Source organism: Branchiostoma lanceolatum, chromosome 4 (genome assembly GCF_035083965.1).
Source record: "Branchiostoma lanceolatum isolate klBraLanc5 chromosome 4, klBraLanc5.hap2, whole genome shotgun sequence".
NCBI classification, from domain to species: domain Eukaryota; kingdom Metazoa; phylum Chordata; class Leptocardii; order Amphioxiformes; family Branchiostomatidae; genus Branchiostoma; species Branchiostoma lanceolatum.
The window spans coordinates 3,427,229-3,454,580 of record NC_089725.1 but is presented as its reverse complement, the minus strand read 5'-3'; the positions used below and the strand labels follow the sequence as shown (position 1 = coordinate 3,454,580).

Here is a 27,352-nt window from a genome sequence, read left to right as displayed (position 1 = left end):
ATGTTTAGTACTGTAGAGAACCAACGAGAGAAAAACTGTGTCTGACTAGGCTGTTTTCGTGCGGGTGCGTGGCTGTGATGAGACAAGTGCTCGTATTGATTACGCAGGTGATAATTAAGCTCTAACATATGTTTGGTACTGTCAATGAAATGGAAATTTAGTAGACGTCGAAGACACAGTAATTCAGTTAATACAGAATTTTGTTGATGTATAGGCAATGTTGTTTGTTCCAATATACAATGTAGTTGTTGCAATGTTTGTTTGCTATTCGGGATCAGGCCCGTCCAGTGACCCTTTGTACAAAACTAAAATGTTGTATGTTAATTATCGTTTCTTTTTTGCATTGAAAATAACTATTATCATTCCAATATACAATTTGAACATAATTGTAGCACTCACAGAGTCCTGTGCTTGTTGCTTGTGCATCGTCTCCAATAAATGAGGGTCTGCATGCCCTTTTTCGTGAAGCGTTACGTGCGATTTTAATTCACCGTTAATCGTTACCGGCCGCCCTGAATTTACCGTTATCGTTATATTACTCGTGAAGCGTTACTGGTCGTTTTAATTCCTCGTTAAGCGTTATTTGTCATCCTGAATTCAATGTTAATTGTTATTGAGTAATTCCTCGTTACGCAGGAAAAAGCATTTCAGTGGGACAAGATTTCAAAATTTTCTCCAGGGAGCACACGGCTCCGGCGAAAATATGTCGGTAGGGCGCCCCCCACAGAATTTTAAGCTGAAAAACTTCTATTTATCACTCTACTAGCAAAGTTTTCTCCTAAAAATTCAGGAAATTAAGCGTTTCGCGGTTCAAGATTTTAAAATTTTCCCCGGGCGCATGCCGGGCCTCCGTCGAAAAATATTGTCAGGAGCGCGTCGACCCCCAAAACTCAAGCTGAAACTCTTCTGTATTTTTTCACAAACAGAGATATCACTAAACTTAACTTACATTACCAGTAATATTTGCCCATCGAAATGCAAGAAATGGAGGTTCAGGGTGTCAAGAATTTTCCCCGGGAGCATGTCGCAGCTCCGGCGAGGTCTGGAGGGCGTTACGCCCCTCAAAAATCAACCAGAAACTCTTCTGTATTTTTTTTCAAATAGAGATGTCATAAAACTTAGCTTACTCTTCAGCAAAATCCCCCCTTCAGAATGCAGGAAATAGCGTTTCAGAGGGTCAAGATTTCAAAATTTTCGTCGCGCCTTTGGCGCTCGTCATTGTGATCATGAAATTTCCTGTCGCCGCCGAATCTAAAGGGTTCGGAGCAGGCGTGCGAGAATGGCATAGCGTAATAGGTCTCTTGCCACAAGATAAGGACGACTAGTGGCAAAAAAACGTCGTCTTCAGGGGTGTCTCATGTTCTAAAAATGCTGAATTTACCGTTAAGCGTTATCGGCCGGCCTGAATTTACCGTTAAGCGTTATCGGCTGGCCTGAATTTACCGTTAAGCGTTGCCAGGACCCCCCCATGCAGACCCTCGTATATGATAATACAATTATACATGTAGTAGCTGATTACTGATCATGTACAAACTACACTATCAGGTTCTGTCCCATCCCATCTCCAGCTGTTAATTCCCACTACTAGAGACAACTGAATCTCTGCCTACGGAACGACACACACCTGCATGTTCCTCATTCCCGAACAAATACGTACAAAAACAGCTTCGTCCCGTATATTATACGTCTGTGGAATGGCCTTCCGAAGGAAGTCGAGGAAGTCGCATCCTTCAACCTCTTCATACAGAAGTGTAGAGACTAGATGTTGTCAGCTCGTCATCATCAGAAGTACCGTAGGCCAGGTGATCGCCGCAGCAACATTCTTACCACTAAAATCCATCTTGGCTGGTGTCAGCTTAACTCCACGTTGGCCAAGCTCAACCTTACCTCCCAGAGATGTACCTGTGGTGCGGCATCCGAGACAGTTGCACACTTCCTCCTTCACTGCTCCCTGCACGCAGTGGCATGACAATCACTTGCCACAACAGTGTATCGCCTCGTGGAACGACCCCTCTCCACGAACATCCTCCTCCAAAGGTCTCCAGACAATATTACTTTAAACAAGTCTTTCTGACACCTTTCACACTTACTTTCTATTAAAAAAAAACGATTCTAGGCACTTCCAGCTGTTCCTCCTGGCCTAACTTTCTAAATAACTTTTATGAGGTAGTTTGTGGACTCTGATAACATCTTAGACATAAATAGTTCACCCTTTCTCTAAATGACCTCTGACCTCAAAATGGACTTACTATCTATTTTATCTTATGTAAATGTAATGTATTTATGCATTTGATCAAATGACTCAACGATGTTAAATTGGATTGTAAGGCTAATTTTTAATAATTGATTGTAGCATTGAATTCAAGCTATAGTAGTGTTGTGTAAATTTCCTTTGCCAAAAGTATGTATCTGTCCATAACAAGAGAGGTATTGCCCAGTACCCAATCAAGATCAAGATAACTGTCGACCCTCCAATATCAGATACGCTGCCTCGAGACTCAGTGTAATGTCTTGTAGCATTTGACAACAAGAGTTCTACGACCTCATACCTTCGCGAAATGATTTTGACCTTTATGACTGACGTATTAGGAGTGTTTTTCATCAATCAAAAATCATACCAGTTGATCCTCCTCACCCAAATAACATAAGTTGTCCAAACCTCCTTGTTATGATTATGAGCTTAACAAAGAAGGTTATGCTAACATTTTTCATCAATAATGCAAATAAGCTCCTTATTAGCATAATTTGATTCAATGGTGTTCACATTCACACAACTTCTAAATGCAACAAGTATGAAATTGCCGTTATTTACTAGTATGGAATGATAGTAGTTTCTCATGAATTATGCAAATTAGGCCTACATTTGCATAATTTCTATCTATTGACATTCCTCTCTTCCTCAGTTACAAATGTCACATATTTGAATAGTCATATCATGGAACACAGCAGGTTTTTAAAATTGCCTCATTAATTATAATCTGATTTGCATAATTATCATCCAATCATACAAAGCATCACATAAGCTATCTACATACCAAAAATCATGACCATCCATCAAGCCCATCTCGAGTTATATTATTTTCTCATTGATTATGTAAATGAGGTTCTCATTTGCATAGCTGATATCTATTAATATTTCTCTCTTCCTCAGTTACATATGTCACATGTTTGCGAGTCCTATCATGGAAATTGATGAATGTATAAACTTTCCTCATTAATTATGCAAATTAGTTACTGATTTGCATAATAAGTATCCAATCATGTACATCATCGCTCAAGCTATGTACATGCAAAAAATCATGACCTTCCATCAAGCCCTTCTTGAGTTATTCCCTTTCAAAGTCTGAAGCAAAACCTACCCCTGCAGTTCCAAAAAAGTTGCTAGGGGGCCCAAGCCTATACCACTTACTCTCTGCCCAACGAGCTATCTACCACTTAAAAATCAGTTCCATAGCATGTCCACAACACGAGATATCATAACATGAAGTTCCGCTGCAGTACCGTAACAAGCCGATAGGGGGCCCAAAATCTAATCATTTTCAGGTTTCATCGAGACCTACCAACATACCAAATACCAAGACAATCCTTCCAAGAATTCTCGACTTATCGTGTTCACTAACAGACACACAGACATGCTCGGTATTCCCATGCTGTGGCACTGCATTAATGACTGTTCTTACTCATATAAGGCCGTGTATATCCAACTTTGGTCAAAATTTGTATGTTTCAGTCTTTTAATTGGTGTAAGGAGATATCTTTGTGGTTTGGTTTCACATGCTCCGAGTGGACTCTTCCAGGCTGGGAGTAGGTCAAAGTTGACGATTGTTTTCGTCTGTCAGCTGTTACGAGAGAACGAGCTGGTCAACTGTCTATTTTCTTTGCATGATTCTAAAGTAGACAGATGTGGCTTTCTGGTGCATAAGAATTTTTGGGGCTTGCAATTAAGGTGAATCCTTTTCTGAGCCCTTGTTTTAGTGCTTTAAAGCATTACTGCATGGGCAAGCCTATCTCTTGTATCTGCCCTACAGCTGGCTGATAGCCAATTTGTCCCTGGCAGCTGCAGTACATGTAACTGACGTTTCCTGCCTGCCTCATGACCCCTCATGACCCCTCATGACCAACTTTGCCCCCAATCTACCCGTATCAATATCCCCGTCGCAACCAGAACGCATAGTAAAGCATACAATTGAACACATTTTTACACTTTTCTCGTTAATTATGCAAAACACTTCGCCCAAAATCTAATCATCTTGAGATTTGCCACATACACACCGACACACCAACTACGACAACAAACCATCCAGGCGTTCTCGACTTATTCTGTTCACTAACAGACACACAGACAAGCACCGTCGCATAACCTTCTCGACGAAACCATTCGTCGCGAAGGTAATAAATGAATAAATATGATGTAGTTCAACTGTGATGCAATTATCAGGTCCGGACCTGGACCTGAATTTTCTGTAACGGTCAACCCACCCCTAATATACATTCAAATCTATACAATATAGTATGCAAATCCATAGGACTGACTCTTATGGTGGCTATAACATTACCTGGGAATACACTATTGGCTTTATTTGACACTCCTATCCAATTACAAATAGATCAAATTTTATACCAAACATTCGGCCTTCCCGTAAGATATTATTAAATAGGAATGTCAGCTGACTTATATTTGTGGATACACAATATAGGAGGTAGTACAGGTTTATGTACCTTCCATCTAAATCTACATGTGAGATAAAATATTGTTTTCATAACTCTCTGCTTGATTTTTTTTTACACATGCTGTAACATGTAAATTGAATTTCTTTAACAGCACTTGGTCCTGATACTCCTAAAACCAACTATTAGGCAACATCAATTTTATTTGTTGATTCTCAGATTTTTTCAGAAAAAAATTCTAGCAACAGGAAAAAAAAAGAAATTTTTTTGCAAATAGTCACAAAGAATAAGAGGACGTTTCAAGTTTCAGCTTTGTATGGCTCATTTTATGCAATGAACCCCTTTCTTTGATTTAGTACTATAATTTCAGTTATAAAATTACCTTCTTCCATGTAATATATGAATTGATATTGAGAAATAGTTTTAATAAATGAAAAATTATAACTTATAATGAAATGTGACCACACTTTTCAGGTATGTGCAGGCCTTTATACTATAATCTATTTTGGTGGCTATTGAGTTTTACAACTGAACAAACAGTAAAATCGTTAGTAAAAATTTGTGAATGGGAATAGCGACCCAATTTTTTTTTTTTCAAAATGGGAAAAAACAGGAGAGGCTATTGGGAGAAGCAACAAAAACAAGTGCTTTTCAAAAAGCTGCCATTTTCGCGTAAATGAAGATGATTATTTACAGGACCTGGTGGTTAGTTGAGGATTATATTATAATGGAATGCGATGTACAATATGATGTTTGTAGCATTTACCTATTAAAGGTAAAGATAAGTTATACAAATGAGGTCCTCATTAGCACAACATGCCAACTGTGATATGCTACACCAATTGCAATTTGATAAGTTGTGTCTCCAATTTCTCAGAACAAACATGGAGAAAGCAAAAGAAAACTACAGTAGAATGATTGCAGATTACAGTTACTGCAAAGTACAGCACTGGTTTCTTGAAATGACAGATCAAGAGGAACATGTTTCTCTGGTCGAGGACATAAAATACATACACATGTACACGTGTTCCCCACACACATTGCTTTGTTTTTCCTCATACATGTACAAGACCTTGGAACAGCATGTAAATTGACTGAAATGCAAAGCTACCATGTAATCCATACAGCCTATTGGGAACTTTCAGCTTTGGAAAGGGAAAAAAGAATGCCAAATTGACCCCACAATTTCAGTTGTACTCGGTGTTGTTAGAAGTTTTAAAACATATTCTCTTGTTTGTAAATCGGTGTAATATTGCCTAGAAACAAGCAGTATTTAGTCCTTCAAATGCTAAACTGGTTAAAGTACCCCCACATCATAATCTGTTAAGCCTTTTAGACTCTCTTTATACTATAGTATAACGATTGAATTTTGAATCAGGAATGGTCCATGTGCTTGTAAAGAAAAATCATTCACCTGGTACGCTCATTCTCATTTAAATGTACACATTTTGTAATCTCCGTTACCGATTGAAATAAGACGTTCCTGGCATTAGGGTATGCCACATATAAGATGTCAAACTGTAGTTTTTATGACGACTTAAAACTTTTCTAGCTTTTAAAAACGGCAGTTTGGTACCTTATATGTGGCATATCTTAATGCCAAGAACGTCTTACTTCTAACGGTAACGGAGATTACAAAATGAGTACATTTAAATGAGAACGAGTGGGTAAAGAGGTATATATTTTTCTTATGAAGTTTGACAATGGTTTCTATAGCAGAAAATTTGGTTTCTTTGCAAAAGTTAAAGGTGTGGTATGCAATGACAATTGATATTATGATAATAAGGATTTCTGCATGTAAGAGATACCAAGTTGCTCAGCACAGAAATTTAGGTGCACAGCTCCAATTTCCAATGCACAAATTAAAGTGCATATGCACCCTGGCCTATGTACACTTTCTGCTGGCCGTAAGATAATTTTTCTCATTCACACATTATAACTATAAGAATCCTGTCTATAGTGACTACCCACATGTCCACATAGGCCAGATTTTCTCAGTCCTCAAATTACCCATTCACCTGCATTTGGATGGTATCATTCATTATTGTGTAAACCACTCTCCTTATGTGGATTCATCTGTCTTAGATGTAATGCCATTCCTGCCTGCCAGTTTTCGGTCACTTTCCCCGACACTCTCAATCCCCATTGCTTCACTAAAGTGTGTGAAACTCATCCCTCTACCATCCACATCCAGACTGTCCTCCACCATTTCAAACAAGTGGTAGTGCGGCCCAGACCGTCGAGCGAGATCAAACGCGCTCTCCGAGGAGTCATTAAGAATGTTTGGATCGATGTACCTGTTACTGAGCAGTAGGACAAGGGCCTGCTTGGCATTTGCGTTACTGGCTGCCACATGTAGGGGTGTATTCCCACCACTACTTGTGGCATTAACGTCTGCCCCCGCCTGAAGAAGCAGGGATGCCACGTCCACATGATTCCAGCGGCATGCTGAATGCAGGGGCTGCCAGCCGTCGTGGGTCTTAGCTTTGATATCTGCCCCCCTCTCCAAGATCTCCTTTACAAGTGTCATGTCGCCCAGGTATGCGGCTTTATGGAGCAGTATGTACCCGTCACTGTCCGCTGCCGTTAACAGCTTTGGTTCAGAGTCCAGCAGCTGCGCTACAACATCATAGTTCCTCGCCTCCGATTCACGAATCACTCTCTTGCGTAGGTGTTCCAAGTCTCCATCATCCCCGCCCGTACTGTCGTCCGAATCCTCGCTGCTGGATGAAGCCCACACGCTCTTCCACTTGTTTTCCGGGACAGAACATGGGAGCTTTTCCAACGGCGTGGAAAAGCCTGCAGACTGTCCTTGTTCCTGCTCGTCCAATTCGTCCATGTCATCTCCACTAGATATATCGGGCTCGTACCCTTCCTCTGGGTCCTCCTGGTATGTTTTGACGCGGCTCTTCTTACAGATGTGATCGGCATCTTCTTCATCAGAGCAGTTAGAGTCTGGCTGAGTTATGGATACAGCTGCCTTTGCTAGCATTCCTACCTCTACAAGAGGAGGAGACTCTTCCTCACTCATCTTAACTAATCCTGTCCATACCTTTGTGTGATGCTATGTTATGAACCAGTATGTTGATCATGATTGGCATCACAGGACCTTCTGAAAAATAAACAATGTGCAACACATTACAGCAGGGTTCAAAATACAATGAAGCAAGTTGCAATATGCATGTGATTTTCAAGATTTGCAAGTAAAAATGATATGAACTTGCAATTTTGCAAGTTGAAAAATACAAGTTTGTATTCCATGAATGCCTGGGAACAAGCTGCGCTCCTGTTACACACTGACACACAATCATCCCATACAATACAGTAAATTTTCGATTGAAACACAGAAATCAATGCTTTTTTGTTCTAAATCATCTAAAAACTTTCATAGATCAGGATTTTTTTTTGCTGTAGTTAGCACTGGAAAAGGATGAAAACAAACATCGTCAGAAAATCAAAATGGCCAACGTACATGTAAATAACATGCTGACCTCTAGAAATTTTCACAATGCCTCTGGTGGTCATAAGGCTGGTAAATGATTCAAGCACCATGTTTCAGTCACTAGAGCTTATAATTACTTGTAGGGGAAAACTTCGGTAATTTTGTTATTGTTGCTACTACATTAGAAATTCTGCTATTAAAGTTGAATTTTTTTTCAATCTTTTTAAAAAGTTGTACATATTGTAATACTATACTTTTTTGTGTTTACTACTGAGCTTTTGTGTTCACTACTGACTGTATTATACAGTATATAATTTTGCATTGCATATTTTCCAAATTACAGTACAATGTACATGCATGGAAATTGTTTATAGTCTTCTAATAATGCTCTATAAGTTGCTATGTCAGGCTGAGTATGTATGTAGAGCAAAAGCAGTTACATACCAACTATAATATTGCAAGATAGTTAATTTTTCAAATTGCAAGTAAATTTTTTGCCAACTTGCAATTTTGCAAGTAACCAAAAAAAAGTAATTATATCCCTGTCACAGTATAAATATATAAGGTCTCATGCCTGTTTTACTGCGAGTGTGCAGTCTTAAGTAATCCGGTCTAAGAAAATAATTTGGCCCAAAAGCGTGCGTTTAGGTCGATCATAAATTGCCTTTTATCAACTCCACTTGATATAAAAATGATTTGAGATGAAAGCTTGTGTATTACTGCCAGGATAAGGTAGGAAAGTTTCGGCATCCGAGCGATTGTCAGACGTGCATTAATTCCATAAATTTTGTTCGCCGGGTCGGATTATCGTGACATTTTTTTCAGTGTCTAAGGCCACACCAATTTCATTTGTTGATTCACAGATTTTTTCAGAAAAGGGCGGAAAAAAAAAAAAAATTAGATTATTTGCAAATAGTCTGGGGTGAAGATATAAGGGTTTACTTTGATCTAGTACATGTACTAATGTTAATATTAATACGGAGCACTGGGAGGACCTTGCGAGTGACCGTTCCAGGTGGAGATGCACACTGTCCAGACAGCTTAAATCAGGAGATGCTAGACTGATGCACAGTGCAGAAGAAAAGCGGATCCGCAGAAAAGAGCTTTGCAACAGAACTGAGTCAGCTTACAGATGTGATTTATGTGGCAGAGACTACCATTCTCGTATAGGGCTGTTTAGTCATACTCATAGTCGATGCTGTAGGGCTGTTGTGAATTAGGACTTTACCATGGTCAATACTGACCGACGGAGGCCATATATACATGTACTATAATTTCACTTTTTTCAGTAACAAAACTACCTTTTGCCATGTAATATATGGGTTGATATTGAGAAATAGTTTTAATAAGTGAAAAATTATAACTTATGATAGAGTGTGGCCACACTTTTTAGGTATGTGCAGGCCTTTATAATCTATTTTGGTGGCTACTGAGTTTTACAGCTGAACGTCGTGCGACTGGATCCGAGGTGGTTGCACGACAATTCGAGGATTCCCCGTTTATTGCCGTCGCACGATTGTTTTGATCGTCTTTAGACGGCCAAAAAATACCGTCGCCGGCGACGTCGCCCACGACAATGATTGCACGACTGTAAAATGCTGAGGTCTAAAGTGCACCTATATAAGTGGTGTTCAAATAATTATTAACATTTTTAAGCTATGTTTTGACACATTGCAACTAATTACATGTATAAGGTGCCAAGCCGTGTGGCAAATGCCATAATGGTTCAAATGTGTTTACTTATTGTTGGACAGCCAAGAGACATTTGGCATTTTGACTTTTCCACTAATTTATTGATGATTTCAAATCCTTGATTCAAACAATCCTTCAGACAGGCTAATTCCCCGAGTTTTATTCTGAGAAATGCTCTAGCAGAGAGAGAGCATTAGTGGTTGGTCCTAAGTACTAAATTTCTAAAGCCAGATGAGCAGTCAAGGAAACGGGCTGCCTCACACACGGAAACAACGTGGCGATCAGGAATACAAATCTATATACGGTACTTTCCCCACAGTGCAATATTGACTTTCCCTAAACCCAAAAAAGAAAAAAAAGGAGTTCTTCTCTTGTACCAAAGAGGTGGAATTTCTTGTCACAGCACAGCCCGAGGCAATATCTAATATGCCAAACCCTGCGGGAGTCCCAATCACAGGAAGAGGCTGATCCTCCGGGGAGATCTTATCTGACCTCCCATGCCAACCCGGCATAGCTGGGATTTATGGAATTCTTTGGAACTAAATACATAATACAACTGTTTGGCTCGCGCCTGAAGCATCGCCAAAAACAGGAGAGGCTATTCCGAGAACCAACAAAAAAATTGGTGTGGCCTAACGAACAAGGGTGCTCACAGAAAGCAAAACATCCCCCAAAAAACTGTTTCTTTCTTGGATTTGGGGCCATAAAAGTTACGTAATTCTGCATTAAAACAAATGACACAGCCGAATTGCGGTAGGAGACCATAATATTAGACTCCCAGTCGACTCGCCCCAAGTCCAACTCGCCCCAACCACTAGTATTTACTACCAACTCGCCCCAAAACTTGGTTCATGAATCCTTGGGGGAGTTTGTCGCGTCACGTTTGGTGCTTTTTCACGTTTGGTGCCTAGGCACGGTTTGTGACAGTGCCCGCGTGTCACAAACCGTGTCTGGGACAAAAGCACGGTTTGTGACACTCGGACACCGTCACGAATGGTGCCCAACCGAGCACAGTTTGTGACACACAGGGGGTCTTATCCCATACCGGTACTGTGCTTTGGGGCAGAGCTTAGTGTTTTGAGGGGGAGGAGTCTGCCCAACGCGTTTTTTCCCTGCAGCCCGCCATCTTTGTTTTTTTCGGGGCGCTGGGATGAGAAAGAATCAGCGTAATTCTCGCTCATAGAAATACATTTCGCGCTTGTCTTGGATGATTTGGACTTAGAGTTGATGTGGCACAAACAGACGGACGTCTTATCACGAATTTCTACAACAGAAATTTGTCCCGAACCGTGCCATTCACGACTGTGTCCTGAGGCATGGTTCGTGACAGTGCGCGAGTGTCACAAACCGTGCTTTTGCCCCAGGCACGGTTTGTGACACTCGGGCACTGTCACAAACTGTGCCCAGGCACGGATTGTGACAGTGCCCGGGGCTACAACCTCCCGTAGCATTGAATTAGATCGGGCGAGCTGACTGCCTCGGGACGTCGAAGTAACCGGCAAGTGGCCCGATCCTAGTCTAGACCTGGTTTCCCTGGATAGAATATATTTAGTCTTACAAATTGTTTGTTTTTTAGCATATGTTATAGACACTGTCTTTTTATGCCACTTCAATTCACACTATGTCTAAGTTATTCAATTATTTTACAGAGCGAGAATTACGCTGTTCCTCCTTACCTCAGCGCCCCAAAAAACAAAGATGACGGGGGGTGGGGGAGCTGCGGTAAACAAAAACACGCTGCCTTATATAGAACAAGGGCATCACTGCCCCGTCAGTCACAGTGATTGACAGCACTTCCGGGCACAGTCTGTGACGGTCGGGCTGTGTCACGTTCTTTGCCTGGGAAAGCAGAGAACGTGACGGGCATGGCTTGTGACGCGTCAGAGTTGTCCTGTTACCAATCGGTTCCGACTACGCATGTGCAGTGTCAAAGGTGAAGGCCCTGGCTTGTAAACAGTTCTTGTCTCCACATTGTCTAGATTTGCATAACAACGCCCCAACGGGTTTTGTTTACCTTTGACCAAGGAGGTTTTATATAGAAGGAGAGCGGACGAGCTAGCGCCCCGCTGGGTCCTATTGTTTCACCCCGCTGCGACCCATTGTGTATAGCTGGCGCGGCGCCGTCTTTGAACCGATGCGTGAATCGCGGTTTTCATTCAAAGGAGCTTCGGCATGACGTCACACGTGCCGAGCTTGAGCCGACCGGCAGCCGAGATGCCTCGGGTTTCCGACGATTTCCTTATTTGGAACACCCGGTAGGGTTCGGCTGATGTCATCATTCGATCGAGGACAAAATGGCGGTCATCTGGATACTTGAATTTTTGCCGTGCGACAAACTAGGGCGAGTTTTTGGTCATTTTTGTTGACAAGTCTCTGTTTTTTAGCGTCAGAAATATAGATTCATACCTATATTTCATGTTGCCACAAAAAATTTGTATCATTTTTCTTTGGTAAGTTTCTGTTTTTTCTGAGTAGCTGAAGGGGTCCTCGTTCCAAATTTGTAGTTTTGGTCAACGGAACCTGGGTAGATTTTCCGGCACCTGGGAGTGACTTTTTGTATGATTTTCGTGCCCGTTCGTGCATGGAGGTCCTTGGTTCGTATCCATGGATTCTTCGGTCATGTTTTGGACAGCTATGTGTTTCCTTAGGAGACTTTTAGGCCGATTTATTTCGGCTCCCGATTGACATGTTTACAGAAGAAGGTATATGCGAGCCCACCCTGGGATTCAGACTGTTTATCGGCCTTTTAGCTGGTTTCTTTAGCCGGTTCCTTCCCCCCAATCCCTTTGGCAACCGAAAGCTCCAAGCCCGCCGATGCCGTCGTCGGGGGAGTTCTAGCCGGAGCGTTGATTAAGACCGGGCGGACTGACTGTTCTTGGGCCGCCGCAAGGAAATCGCTAACGACCCGGTACTAGCTATAGTCTGGGCTCCATGGTAATGCGAGCCAAGTCAAGCTAAGTTTGTAATTTCTCCTCAGTCGGCATACCGTATATACAAAATAAAAAATACTGTTCTCTACGACTTGTGTTTTTCAAGCCATCCGGCAGTTTTGTTTATGGCTGTCGGCGGCAGCGTTGGTTGCCGCAGTGCTTTGATTCTCGCCGTTAGAGAGATCATTTTCCACGTTGTATTCTTGTAACCCAAATGTTTCAAAGTCCTGATCAAAAGTCACTGAAAAAAATATCAAAGTTGTTCCACAGTTGAAAACAAAGCAAATTCGCCAAGCGTTCGGCCTGGGGTAATTCGCACCTTGACGCGACATTGACTTTTCACACCCGTTATCACGCATAGTACAATAGAGACTTTGCCCGTCCGCTCTCCTTCTATATAAAACCTCCTTGCTTTGACACTGCACATGCTAGTCAGAACCGCGAATGGGCTTATTCATGTTCTGCCTCAGAGATCGCATAGACCAAGGACATTATATAGTGTCCTTGCATAGACCCATCCACCTCGATCTCCCACAACATTCATGAATCTATGTTTATAATACGTGACGATAGTGTTTTTCCATTCCAACACAGAAAATTATCAAAAGCAAATGCAAATGGCCTACCAAACTTACCTCTTAATTTCCCTCGATCAGTAGTTTTTGTCAAAGACGAAGAAAAATGAAATGTTCTCGACCTTACTTTGGTCCCACAGAAAAACAGGTGGCTTCTGTAAACTTTATGTGAGCCCTGCTATCAAAATGATTCAATTCCCACAACAAACCTCATAAACTAACATTTAAACTTAACTTTATTATAAACATTATGTTATCTAGATTCAGTTTAGTGTTCAATTTCTATAAGGATACTGGGTGGACAAAGATGCGTGTTCGATCTAGCAGGGATTAGATTAGACACAAAAGACAGCCGAAAAGTCCACAGAAGGTTGAGGACCACCAAAGTGCTGGGCCGCGTTTCGAGTGAAGAATTTCCTTGGATTCGGTTTGTAAAGGAGATTAGTACCATAATGCTGAAGGTTTGTCAGTGTTTCTACATCCGTAAGCTTTCGCACACTCAAGGTAGTCTATTACACTATTATTAGGACGCTATATTAGGACGTATTACATTGAACGTTAACTGTGCACGGTGAAGGTTAGCCTTGGCGACTAACGAAGGGCGTTCTTGAGTAGAGTAGAGTTATTGCTGTTATATAACGTTATCTATCGATAGAGTTATCTATCGGTAGAGTTCTTGTTATATAACGTTATCTATCGATATTCATCTTTCTCAGTTTAATACATATGTCATGTGTTTGAGAGTCCTGATATACAAACTTTCCTCATTAATTAAGAAAATTAACACCTAATTTGTATAATCAATGGCAAAATACTATAAAGTTAGCTCCATAATGGTAAATGATGGGGATTTTATTATTGTGACAATTGGCAGTTAATAAATGTAGCCATATTATTAGACATAAATCTTGCATATGAGGGCCTCATTTACACAATTTACGAGGAAATGGTACAATATCCTTTTTCGTGAAGATTTTCATACATTGGACAACTTGTGTTATTTGGGCAGAGAAGGTGATCAACTGCAAGTGAGGGTTTGCATGTGGGCTAAAAAAAGGAAATAAGCCCATTCACCGATTTCACACTTCCCAAGATGCACTGTCAGGATGTCGTAAAACCCGGTAACAACCATTACCATAATACCGCCACTAATCATAATACCACCAAATCTAAAAAGCGATGAATTTTAAGAAATCTACTGGCGCAGCAACAGTGATTTCCGAGGTATGCACACTTCAAACATCAAGGTGTTTAATACAAGTTCTAAAAAAGGTCTCAATAACGAGGCATTCGAAGACAACGAGGTCAAATGTTTTCGATCCCTTATCATGGCAGGCTAGCGCGTCGTGGGAAGAACATATCATCACGCCATCGCACGTTGTTCGCTGGATTTGCATATAATAATCGAACGTACTTCCAGCTCAAGACGATTATTTGAACAACAGCAAAATAAAATTCCTTTTACTGGCCTTCAACTCGTGTAAAAGTGTGATCTGTTGTAAAAAACGGCTGTTTACTAGTCGTAACTGCGGTTGGCCTGGCGCAAAATAGAACGTCTCTATTTTTATTGTTTTCGCCCGAGACTGGCTCCTCCCCCGTATTGCGTAAAAGGAAAATTCCCGCTAAAATCTCGGCGAAACCAATACTTTCAAGGGGCGTGTGTAATTTCTACAAAGCACTGAGAAATGTTTTGCATCTACATGCATAACACTATATGCATGCTATCTATAGAAGAATTTTTCACCCGGGAATAACAGGTTATAGTAGGATTATGAACCCTTCTATTGTTCGGTCCCAAACCGCTGTTCAAACAATTTGCACCCCTCTGCCGCAACTTCAATGGGGACTCTACGTCTATGCCATTTGTATTTGCATGGGAGACGAAAATTAGTAATAAAGCTTTACCCAGGAACCAATATATCTCCTGTGATAAACAGTCAAAGAAAATGTCTTCATTTGCATGGCACACTTGGGATTCTTCCATAACTTGATCGAACATTGCGGCCGCCGGTCCTCATGAGAGAGCTGCTCCTGATTCACGCCCAGCGGCATATTAGACCCGTCGTGTCAACTTTAACCCTCAAGATATGACTTACGAGGGGTGGCAGGCACGCGGGACTAGTTACGATCTTGATTTTTTGGATAAGACCAACAATTACTAGCTTATTAATACGACCGTTTCTCTAGCAACGGACCCGCCATTATGTGAACTGAACCATAGTAGAACGCCAGACGTAAGTTTTACGTGATAGCAGTTGTGACGGGCTACAGTAAATCAAAATTTGTAACAGTAACATCCGTTTTCGTGTGATTTTTTGTATCCCCAAACATCTTTATATGTTTAGGGAACTCACAACCCTGTAAGAAAGGAACAACAGCTGGTTTATAAAGGTGAATAACAACAAGATAATTGCCGAGTTTTGTCTCTGGCGGTATTATGGAACCCCCTTCCGTGCGCACGCCCGTTCTCGGTGCATTTCCGCAGTATCTTACGATTGCGATATTTCGTTTTTAGCAGATCAAGAGAGACAAAAAAACATACACAGCATAAGTGGCAAAGGTAAGCTATAACATCGACATGTAACCGGGAAAAAATGACGAGTTGCTCCTTTGCTAAATTAGTATTACTTTAGAAATTGCAGTAAACGTGGCGGTATTATGGTAGTGGATGTTACTGCCCTTTTTGCGTTAATTATTCTTAGCGTGCGAAAGTAAGGTTCTAAGAACGTAATGAACTCCGCACGCTTCAAAATCGGTAAGCGCTGTTTATTCATGACCCCAGAAAGCACCACAGTGCTTATTAAGTTTATGAAAGGAAAACATTGCCGGATTTAAACTGAACAGTTGAATCAGTTGAGATAAGGTTTGTTTTTCTGCCTTTTTCCTGATTGGGGTAGCTTTATCATAGCTATGTCGGTGAAAAGTAGTCTCTTGATCTATTTCAGGGCAATCGAAAAAAAACATAAACAACAAGAGTTCCACGACCTCATATCTCCATGAACAATTCTACTCATGCAAATGACTTACACATTTGCATAATACATGCTTGGTCATAAACACCTTTATCTAACTTACACATGTTGCAATATTGACAATCCTATGCAAATTAGGAATTCATTTGCATAATTGATATCTGTTGATGCTCCACTTACATATAATTACATATGTTACATGTATTTGAGTCTGATAATGGAAAACACACAAATATCTATTTTCCTCATTAGCTATGCAAATTAAGTCACAATTAGCATAATGTGCACTTCATTATGTATATCTCTGTCTTAGCTACCTGCATACTAAGTATCATATATAGACAGTCCTATAATTTTCAAATTAGATGAATTATGGTGTTTTGCATTAATTATGCAAATAAGGAATTTATTTCCATAATTGGTATCTGTTGATGATCCACTTTCCATAAACTACATACGTTACATGTATTTGAGTCTGATAATGGAAAACACTGCAAATATAGATTCACCTCATTAGCTATGCAAATTAAGTCCCAATTAGCATAATTTGCACTTCATTGTGTATATCTCTATCTAAGCTACCTGCATAATAAATATCATGGAAATCCGTTGTTCCTTTGTTCAGTTATTCTCTTGAGAAGATTTTCACAAAAACGCCTCTGCAGTTCCAGAGGAAGCTGCTAGGGGGCCCAAACTTACAGTTACACCACTTCTTTATTACATCACAAGCTATCTGCCACCCCAAAATCAAGACCACAGCACGTCCAGGTCAAAAGATACAAAAATTGAAGTTCTGCTGCAGTACCAAGGTCACATACCAGGGGGCCCAAACTCGACCTTGAATTTCGGCTTCACAACACCCGCCCACATACCAAATATCATTGTAATCCATCAAGAGGCTCTTGAGTTATGCTGACTGGAGTGGTGCGGAAACACAGACAGACAAACAGACAGACAGACACACAGACACACAGACACGCCCAAAACTGTATCTCCATTTTTCATGGAGATAAAAATATGCTACGCCTAAGGCTATTGGCAGGATCATCCTGTCAGCAGAAGAAATTTTTGCCATGGCAACATCAGTCTTGTTGGAATTCTTGCAGTCAGACTGAATGCACAATATACAGTAACAGTCTTGCTTCAGAGTTCTTGGCAAAAAAAGACTTCTGTACATTAATTTTCATTTTTCCCAACAGGCTATTTTCTCCAAGGGATTGGCACAACCATCTTCTGCCAGGTAATTTATTCATTACGTGTCATCTGTATTCCTCTATTTTTCACATTGATGCTGACAGTGTAATGAATTGTTTCATTCTCAATAGATACAAGTACAGTCAAACCTGTCTATAGCGGTCACTCAAGGGACTGGCCAAAACTGGCCGCTAAGGACAGGTGGCCGCTATGGAGAAAATGTCGATTAATTGACCACGAGTGACACATATTTTCAGTACCCACTGAGATACATTTATTCACCGTACAGTACACATGTAAACATTGCATAGGTAAGTCACATTTTAGAAAGTCAATTGTTGTTCTTTTACTTCTATTATGGGCTTGAAAAAAGAATTATTGTATCTGCCAACTCCAAAATCCATGGCTTGCTCGGGCGATGTCTGTACAGACCAGCATCGCCATACTCTACTCTTGATCCTTCGCGACTGCTTCGCTGCAGGCACACGCGTCACCAACGAGTTTTAATCATATGAAACAAAGTCCTTCGCAGCAAAATGCCACCTAGTTAGTTAAGAACAAAATACATGTTACTCAGTTGCCACTTACTGTTCGTTTTCGACCATTTTGAAACATAAAATCGTGGCGATAGTTTTCCTTAGTCTGTTGTTGTTTCGCTTCCCGCTTGTCATTATCAGCTTCTACCATTATGCTAATAGGGTACTCAGAAGAAGGTCGCTCTTTTGATGGCTTTTCTCTTTTGCAATAGCCCAAATTTTACATCATATTAATGTTATTCATATTTCTTTTGAAGCTTTTGGTAAAGTAATTATCCTCAGTGATACTTTGCAGCAAAATAAATTTAGCGCATTATATCTCCGAAACAGTGGTGTCTTCCGTTGACCTTTGTGCTGCTGACTATCAGCGCCATTTTGAAAATTGCGCGAAACACGTTTTGACTTTGAGCACCGGGGAAAACGGATATTGGGCCGGCATTCAAACATTTCCCGAACTTACCGCATCAGCTACATGTGCGAGTTGTATTTTCCAAAAAGCTGCCGTAATATTTGTCCTGTCGAAATGCACAGAAATGGTCAATTTTGCTACGAACGATGTACAAACGCAAGCCATGTGAAGAAAATTATACTGACTTCGCGTCAAACCATGGATTTTCTAACAAAGATAAAACATTCTGGTTTTCTTTATCATCATCCTATCCAGTTGAGTCCACATAAATTTGATAACTACGTGAAAAAATGAAGATTTTGAACCCGGCGTGCGGTGGCGATGCGGCTTCTACCGGCGCGCCGTGACCGTTACCGACAGTGTTACTGTACTCGCGGGACTGAAAATCGTCTGGCCGCGACCGCGTTGGACAGGTGGCTGCTATAGCCTAATTCTTAATGCTTATGTCAATGGGAAAAATCCAAGGGACAGACAAAAAGTGACCACTATGGGCAGGTGGCCGCTATGCAAAGGTGACCGCTAATACAGGTTTGACTGTACAAATATCAAGATGTTTATTGATCTTATGTTCTTTAACCAGGATCGGAGTGCCTAAGCAATTGTAATAATTTAATGAAAGTCTTACAAAAAAAGTACTGTAAAAAATGAATGAAGTACTGAGTGTGTGAAAACGTATGAATTTTATGAAACACTCACGAAGCAGTGGAAGCAATATGCGAAAAACAAATAAATCTTGCTTTTTATGCAAACCTGCCAACTGCTGTGGTTGGAGAAGGTATATCTTATGATTGACGATTTTTAACTTATCGGGTACAGGGCCTTAAGCTGGGTCCACGGACAGCAATACAATTTCCCCAGCTTAAGTCCCTATACCTTTTCTCCAAACCGCGCCAGGGTAAGAGGGGCGGAGGGGTAGCAATTTACGTAGCCAGCAACATCCAGGCTAAGACTATCGATGTCACAGTCCCTAACCACCTAGAATGTTTGTGGATCAAGGTTCGGCCATCACGTCTTCCACGGGAGCTGTCCAGCGTCGTGGTATGCGCGGTCTACATTCCACCGGGATCGCCACATAGCGATGACCTAATCACCCACCTGGTTACTGTTGTGGACGAGCTAAGGTCAGTGACCCCCGATGTCGGACTGTGCATTGCTGGGGACTTCAACCGAGCAGACCCTCAGGATCTCTGCAGAGGAAACCGTCTCCGACAAGTAATTGATGTACCAACCAGAATGGATGCCACACTGGATCTTGTTATCACAAACCTTGACCACATGTATCTGCCACCTGCGCTGCTCCCACCGTTGGGTTCCAGTGATCATAACATTGTTCACTTCAGTCCCAAAGCACGCCTCGTAAGAAACGAGACAAGGTCAAAGGTCACCAGACCAATGCCAGACTCAAAGATCAGGTCCTTTGGCCAATGGTTGGTCTCGCACGACTGGACTGAAGTCCTTACTGGTGACGACGCACAAACCAAGACCAACAACTTTTACCATACACTAACAGGAATGATAGAACAGCACTTTCCAGTGAAGGTGACCAGACTACACTGTCGTGATAAACCTTGGATGAACACTGAGATCAAATCACTAATAAAGGAGCGACAAGAAGCCTTCAGGACTGGTAAAAACGACAAGTGGAGAACTCTACGCAACAAGATTCAAAACAAAATCGGAAAAACGAGAAAAAACTACTACAGAAACAAAGTCAAGACTCTCCAAAAAGACAACCCATCAAAGTGGTACCAGGAAATTAAGAACATGACAAACTCTGGAAGGAAAAACCTTACCCTCAACATCGAAGGAATTCCCTCAGACGACTACAAGACTCTAGCCGACGAGATCAACAAGGCCTTGTGCGAAATAACCTGCTCCCTGGAGCGACTGGACAGAGATAAGCTACCTGCGTTCCTTCCATCTGAACCAGTGGACCAAGTCCAGCCGTGGGATGTGTACGACGAACTGCGCAAAATTAAAGTACGAAAAGCCGTCGGACCTGATAACATCCCAAACAGAGTGATAAAGGAGTTTGCGTATGAGCTGTCAACACCGGTCACTGCGATCCTGAACGCATCGTTAGTTGAGGGATTAGTCCCCGTACAGTGGCGACAAGCTAACGTTGTACCGCTACCCAAAACACGACCACCGTCAATCCAAGAACTTCGTCCTGTGTCCTTGACACCTGTACTGGCAAAGGTTGCTGAACGATTTGTTGCGGCGCGGCTCTACAAGGACACCAAACAACGCATAGACCCCAACCAGTTCGGCTGTCTCCCGGGTCGCTCTACGACACATTGCCTAGTCGACATTGTCAACAAGCTAACACAGACGGCTGACCAGAGAGGTACCATCACAAGCCTTGTAACGACTGACTTCTCTAAGGCGTTTGATCGTGTCGATCACCACCTCGCGGTGACAAGTCTGCTTGACATGGGATTACGATCGTCACTTGCCAGCTGGCTCTGCAGTTTCCTCACCCAAAGAGCCCAAAGAGTTGTTTACAACGGAGCCTACTCGGACTGGACTGTGACCACTTGTGGTCTTCCCCAGGGAACGGTGCTCGGTCCTCTCATTTTTCTCGCCATCATCAACAACGCGTGCCAAGATGCCACAGCATCGCGGTGGAAGTTTGTTGACGACATGAATCTGGCAGAGAGCCGATTGATAGACGCGGTCTCCACCTTACAAACCGACCTAGACCATCTGACCACGTGGACAAACAACAGACAAATGAAACTACACCCCAAGAAGTGCAAAGTGATGCATGTGTCGTTCTCCAAAGTCCATGTCCCACGACCACATTTCTTAATAGCTGGCGAACCACTGGCGGAGGTCAAGGCTGTGAAACTACTTGGCTTGCACGTCCAAGCGGACCTCGGCTGGGAACTACATGTCAACCACGTGGTAAAGCAGGGCAATCGGAAACTGTACCTACTCAAGCGACTCCGGTGTTTCGACCTCTCCCGGGAGGAATTACTGACGTGCTACAAGACCCTTGTGCGCCCAGCTTTGGAATACGCCGCCCCCGCATGGCATGCCGGACTAACAACAGCACAGCGTGCCAGGATCGAAACCCTCCAGAGAAGAGCCTGTCGGATAATGCTTGGCCCTGCCTATACATCCTACAGGGAAGCGTGCAGCACCTTGGACTTGCCTACGCTAGACGCCCGGCGTCGTGACCTATGCCTCAACTTTGCAAAGAGACTGATTGAGTCCGAGACATTCAGGGACTGGTTCCCACCTACCCGGGGCGAAATCAGTTTAAGGGACACTAGAAACAAAGACCTTCTGGCCACCATAAGAACAAGGACAAAAAGATACCAGAACAGTCCAATACCATTCATGACGACCCTTCTAAACGAACAGACTCAGTAACAGAACTCCGACATATTGATTGCTATGATCGCCAGCTGTAGAATTTAAGAATGTTACTTAGTATATATACATGATAATCATGTTTGTATTTTATAAATCCCGACGTATCCGTCTTTAACCTACCTGTTCTAAGGTAGTGTTTACCTGCGATTTTATAATGTATTAATGTTGAATAGGAGTGATGTTATTATTGTTACCGTTTTGCCTAATGTCACCAGTTTTTTTATGTAACACAATGTAAAATGTACGCAATTCAGCCTATGGCTGCGAAGTACTTTCCGACATCCGATCAAAATGATCAAATAAAAACCATTCATTCATTCATTCATTCATTCATACCTGATATGTTAAAAAATCATGAATCAGCGCTCCCCAAAAAATAAATGCCAGCACCGCCCAGAAGGCCTGCAAAGGAGGCTACCTTCGACCTACCAACTGATCTTCGATAATGTAAGCCGTTTATATTTTCTGTTCTTGGCATCAACATCTGAAGGTCCCGTCGTTTCCTACAATGTAAAACACGGACAATTTTTTTTCTTTTTAGGCCTTCATGCCACTGACTTTCAAGCGCGATATTGTAAACTTAGTCTAGTATTGATACTTCCTATGTTTTTGCCTTCGCACCGAACCCATCTTCCTTGATCATGTAACTCTCCATTATTCAATCACTAGTTCATGTATCTCCTATGAATTCCCATGTCCCAATTAGCAACCCATGATTATACTACAATATTGTTTTCTTGATGTGTAGATTATGCAACCAATGTCGGGGAGAACAAGTATTACCAGGTGTGTCAATATTTCTTCTTCAGTTGTTCAATTGTAGTTTTGATAATTGTGCTACATGTACCACACGATTGGGCATAATGCCATATACCTCTAGTTGCTCTCATAGCTGTTTTATAATCCAAATTATGCATGCACATATTTTAGTGTAAACTTAATGCCGTATCTACATTGTATTTACATTGTGACAATCTGTAACCATTACATTCTATCAGTTATCACAGCTGTTACTGAACAAAAATTGATGGTGACTGGGTATTCTGACGTCTTGTATAGACAAATGTTGCATTAAACAATGCAGTTTCTTGCTCGTTCAAGAAGTAGCAAACTCACTATTCCTATCCCAGGGGTTGCATTGGTGCAAAGCAGAGGTCTGCGATCAAGGGAAGGGGCACTTCCTCAAGCAGGCCGGCGCTTTCGACTGGTATGTATGATGATCCACCAAGCTACATCACGACAATACATTGTTGTGGTGAAAATGTTATTTTACAAAAAGCCCTGTCTGAAATCAGGCTCGTGAAATATTTCATATTCATTTTTAACACTTTGTATTTGTGTGTCCCTTTTACTGTGACTTTTAGACCCCGTTCACACTCATTTTTTTCAATCGCGATTGAAGTATAATCGCGATTGTTCGATCCGATCGCGATTGAACGCAAATAAACTTTTGCGTTCACACTGCTTTTCGCCAAGTGGATTAAAGTACGCCGTGATCTGATCGCGATTGAAGCACGATTGAGGCACGCTTATTATTTGAGGTCATAGGTTGAGGTCAACCGTTCGGCGTTGCTTGCTACAAAATGGCGGGAGTCCACTAACTTTTGATGATTTTGTATCTCTGGAGAATGTTCTGTAGCCGTGGAAGGGAAGGCAATCGGCGGGCTATGATCGCGAGAAGGCGTGAACGACGAAGGCTTTTGTATATTAGCCTAGCTGTAATACAGGTCATGAACGCGGCAAGACAGGACAATCTGGGAGCGTGAACGAAGCGACGATTGGTGATTCCCACCCCCGGAACAAGCCGAAATACACGCCGATCGCGATGGAATGAATCGTAGTTACGTTCACACTCAAAATTTGATAGGATTGGATTGGATCCGATCGCGATTGATCCTCCCCAAACTACCTCCGGAGGTGGATCAGAAACAATCGCGATCGGATCGATCCAATCGCGATCGGATCGATCCAATCGCGATCGGGAGCATTCACACTGAAAAAATCAATCGCGATCGGATCGATTCAATCGCGATTATACTTCAATCGCGATTGAAAAAAATGAGTGTGAACGGGGTCTTATTCTAAGTTACATGTTCATGCACATTACAGAACCCAACACACTTATTGATAAGAGTAGTGACCCTCTACATTTGGCTGAAAATGCAAATAGCTTTACAAAATAAGCATGGGACCACAAGAGGATGACTGTTTTACTTATCAACACAAACATGCTTGTAGAAAATTAATCTAATTCCTCGCCTTCTTCTGTGCAGCCACAATATACAAAGGTTGTGGTGGAGCCAATTTACCCAGAAGGCACCGTTCATGAGGAGTTACTGGTGTCTATGAAGGGCTATGACATGTGTAGTGTAGAGCATTATCTACAGTTTCTACACAGACTGGCAATGAAATGGAAGATCAAGGTTTTAGAAAGGTCAGTACTATGTTACTATTTAAAAACAAATTGTGAAATTTCTGTTATGATAGATGGTCATATTGACCAAGTGAAAATAATGATAGAATTTAAAGTGTATAAGACAGCAATGAAATCAAAAATTTCCTGAAATTACATAAACCATAATGATATTGTTTAATAACATAGACATTTGCACAAAATATACACCCTTCGGATGCTACTGAACATCGAACCATCAAAACAACATACCTTCAGCTTTTGCTTCTTCCCACCAGGGAATTACATTAATCAGTGACTTTACTCTCCCGATGACGTCACAATGAACATGGCAGCCGGTTTGGACCTTTGCACTGGGGCTCGGAAAGAATGTTCTTTTGAGAAGCAAACAAAGTAAATATTACATGTATGATGTCTTTTAATTTAAAATAATTTTTTCAAAAGCCGTCATGCAAGGTTCCAAACCCTCTGAAAAACCCTTTGAAAAATCAAAAGCTGGAAGTATGGTTTCTTATGGTTCAATGTTAAATAACATCAGAAGGCCGTGTATTTGTTTTAAACGTTCATTTTCATTGAATGATACTATTCCTAGTACAGATAATAAGTTGTATTTTGGTGTCATAAACACTTTTAAAAAGTGCAGGCCAAAATCGACATGCATTGTCTTGAATTTGGATCCTGTATTTTCATCGATATTATGTTCAACAAGAGTGCAAATTATGTCACAGTCACACACTCACAATCTGGTTTATCTTAAAGTTTATCTATCTCTTGAGGGTTAGACGTACTTGTTTGATGGCAGATCACCAGCTACATTCTGTTAATACTAATATAGTATGATGATGTTCTTTGGTCAGCCCAAGGAGGTTTAAGACAGATGGAGGGAGGACACTGTCCTTTCAACAATGTTAACCACAGGTGTGAAGGTCCAACTTCACGTTGAGATGCCTATAGTATTACCCCCAATTTGCATATTGCGCACTGGCTTCGCCCCTTTTTTTGGTCAGTTTCAAGTGGGTTGATTTTTGAGTGGGTTGATTTTTATTTTAGCGATTTTGAGGATGATTTTCAGGAAATTGACAGGGAAAAAGCAGAATTTAGCAGTGACTAAAAGCAGATAGCAGTAGCAATGATCCCTTTGAAGAAAGCAATAACTCCTTGGTCAACCTCATAAGTTCTATTCTCTCATGATGTCCTTGTGATGATATTATAACACTTAACTGAGATGGGTAATGATTGTTTCCACTCGTTTTGAATACATTTATTCTCATTTACCCTCAGCTATGCCCTCCCAACTAGGAAGATAGACATACGCCATCTTGAGACAGCAAGTCGCCACAAGACCTTTTCAGAAGCAACACTCAGTCTTCATGAGAGAGTCTTAAAGGTGAGAGTCAAGAATTGGGTTCTTTTGGACTGGAGGTACGATGTATGAAGAGAGCCGCACCTTACATACATTTAAGAATTCAATAAGTTCTTGACTAGTTCTCATTGACACGTGTAAAATGCTGTCACCAGTTTTTCGACATGATATGGTTTACACAGATAAAAAATCGGTCCCACAACATGCCGCGCGTCGATCGTGGTAGGACAAGTGCCTCTTGTAAACCGGCCTATAGTCGTGCAAACCACCCTGATATAATGGTTGGTCAGTTGGCAGCTGTAAGACAAAAGGATTCCAACCAATTTGATCAAAGTGTGATCTCATGAACTCTTGTCTTTGTTGCAGCGTTGCTTCAACAGTAGTCACTGGGAGTCCTCAGTCAGAGGGGTAACACTTATATGTAGCTGTTGAACATGAAGATATGGTCAGACATGAAAGACATGTATTCTTCCTTCCATGTAGCTGAAGAATGTGACCTCTACACAAGTTCCCTTACTTCTGGAGGTGCTGAGGTCCCACCAACCAGTTGGTCTCACCCTAAGTATCAAAGAGGTACTACGGATTTTCCTTCACCATCCACAACTACAACTTTTCTTTTCCAAATCTTGATATCATGAATTGTAATTTGAAGGGTTTTTTTTGTTGTTACAGTAGTATGGCTAACAGTGAAATAGTGGCTTCTGTATTTGCTGAAAGTTTGTCCAAATTTCAGAATTTATGCCCTCTTGCAATACTGCTGGTAACAGAAAAACAATTTTTTGAGCCCTGCCATGCAAATCATAGTAGCAATTATTGAATGTAATACTGGTAGTCTCTAGTGCCTGGCAGTAATTGTTGGATTCAGGATTTCTGTACACTTCAGTTGTATTGTGATCATTCTTTCTCTTAATTTCTCATTGACGAATGTCTGTCCAAAGCCTTACTAATTTGTTTCCTTGGTTGTTGGACGCTTCAATGTTAGCTGGGAGGAAAATATAAGGAATTCAGGTTACTTGTTATTGCTATCATCATTGTTCACTCACACCCCTTTTCTGTTTCCCTTAAAGCCAACTGAAGACGATGAAATGGTGAGATTCAAGAAAAACAAAGAGTTGGAGGAACTTCTGGAAGCCCAGAGTCAATTGAGGAGGTAGAGGTCACAGGTCACACCTGAAGATCTGTGGGCACCTAGTTTAGTTTGAATTTGATTTAAAGGTTCTAGGTTTTGACATTTTGCTCTCATAGGCATTTTCGTCTATATTTGTACAATGTATGACTTGTATGAGAATGCAGGTAGTTTCTGAACAGTGTTTTCCAGTTCACCATTCTGCACACCACAAAACCTGCTTGCATTATACATGTATATATGATCACTGGGGGATGTACATGTGCTAGTACATTGTATATCATTGCTGTCGACATTCTAACATTTTCAAAAATGCTGGAGTAGAGTTAGATGAATTTGAATGTGGTGCTCATCTTCAGAATGCATTTGAGTGTTGAATTACAAACGTACCCTGTGATGCAAGCAGTGGTCAGAGGCCTCTAGGTTGGCTGCAGGACTGTACTTACAAAATATTGTAGCATACATGTACAATGTGTATGTACAAATGTAACTGGCTGATAGTTCAATACATACAATCTCTGAATTTAGTTGAGTTGTTTGATTTGGTTGTAAGACTTGTGTCTAAACAGGTTAAAGTAACTACTCTCGGTGTGGTCATGGCAATGTATGAGATGCACACGATTTCCTAATACATTGTTAGCAAAATAACCA

General features: G+C 41.4%; 2 protein-coding genes across 3 annotated transcripts; one reads left to right on the top strand and one right to left on the bottom strand.

The window, feature by feature from the left end:
- Positions 1-2,316: 2,316 nt before the first annotated feature.
- Positions 2,317-13,465, bottom strand: LOC136432247 (ankyrin repeat domain-containing protein 49-like). 2 transcript variants are annotated; one of them, XM_066423335.1, is made up of 2 exons: positions 13,368-13,465; positions 2,317-7,780 (listed from the first exon to the last, which is right to left on the bottom strand). In XM_066423335.1, the coding sequence occupies exon 2, from the start codon at positions 7,697-7,699 to the stop codon at positions 6,731-6,733; it is 969 nt and encodes a 322-aa protein (XP_066279432.1). In that variant the 5' UTR covers positions 7,700-7,780; positions 13,368-13,465; the 3' UTR covers positions 2,317-6,730. The 2 variants fall into 2 exon arrangements, with proteins under 2 accessions (XP_066279432.1, XP_066279433.1); XM_066423336.1 differs by having other exon boundaries at positions 2,317-7,777; positions 13,368-13,452.
- A 176-nt stretch (positions 13,466-13,641) lies between these two features.
- On the top strand, positions 13,642-27,228 carry LOC136432249 (large ribosomal subunit protein mL48-like). Its single transcript, XM_066423338.1, has 8 exons — positions 13,642-13,768; positions 17,479-17,519; positions 22,548-22,585; positions 22,930-23,006; positions 24,073-24,233; positions 25,494-25,599; positions 26,059-26,148; positions 26,643-27,228. Exons 1-8 carry the CDS (start codon positions 13,760-13,762, stop codon positions 26,727-26,729), a joined length of 609 nt encoding a protein of 202 aa, XP_066279435.1. The 5' UTR covers positions 13,642-13,759; the 3' UTR covers positions 26,730-27,228.
- The last annotated feature ends 124 nt before the right edge of the window (positions 27,229-27,352 follow it).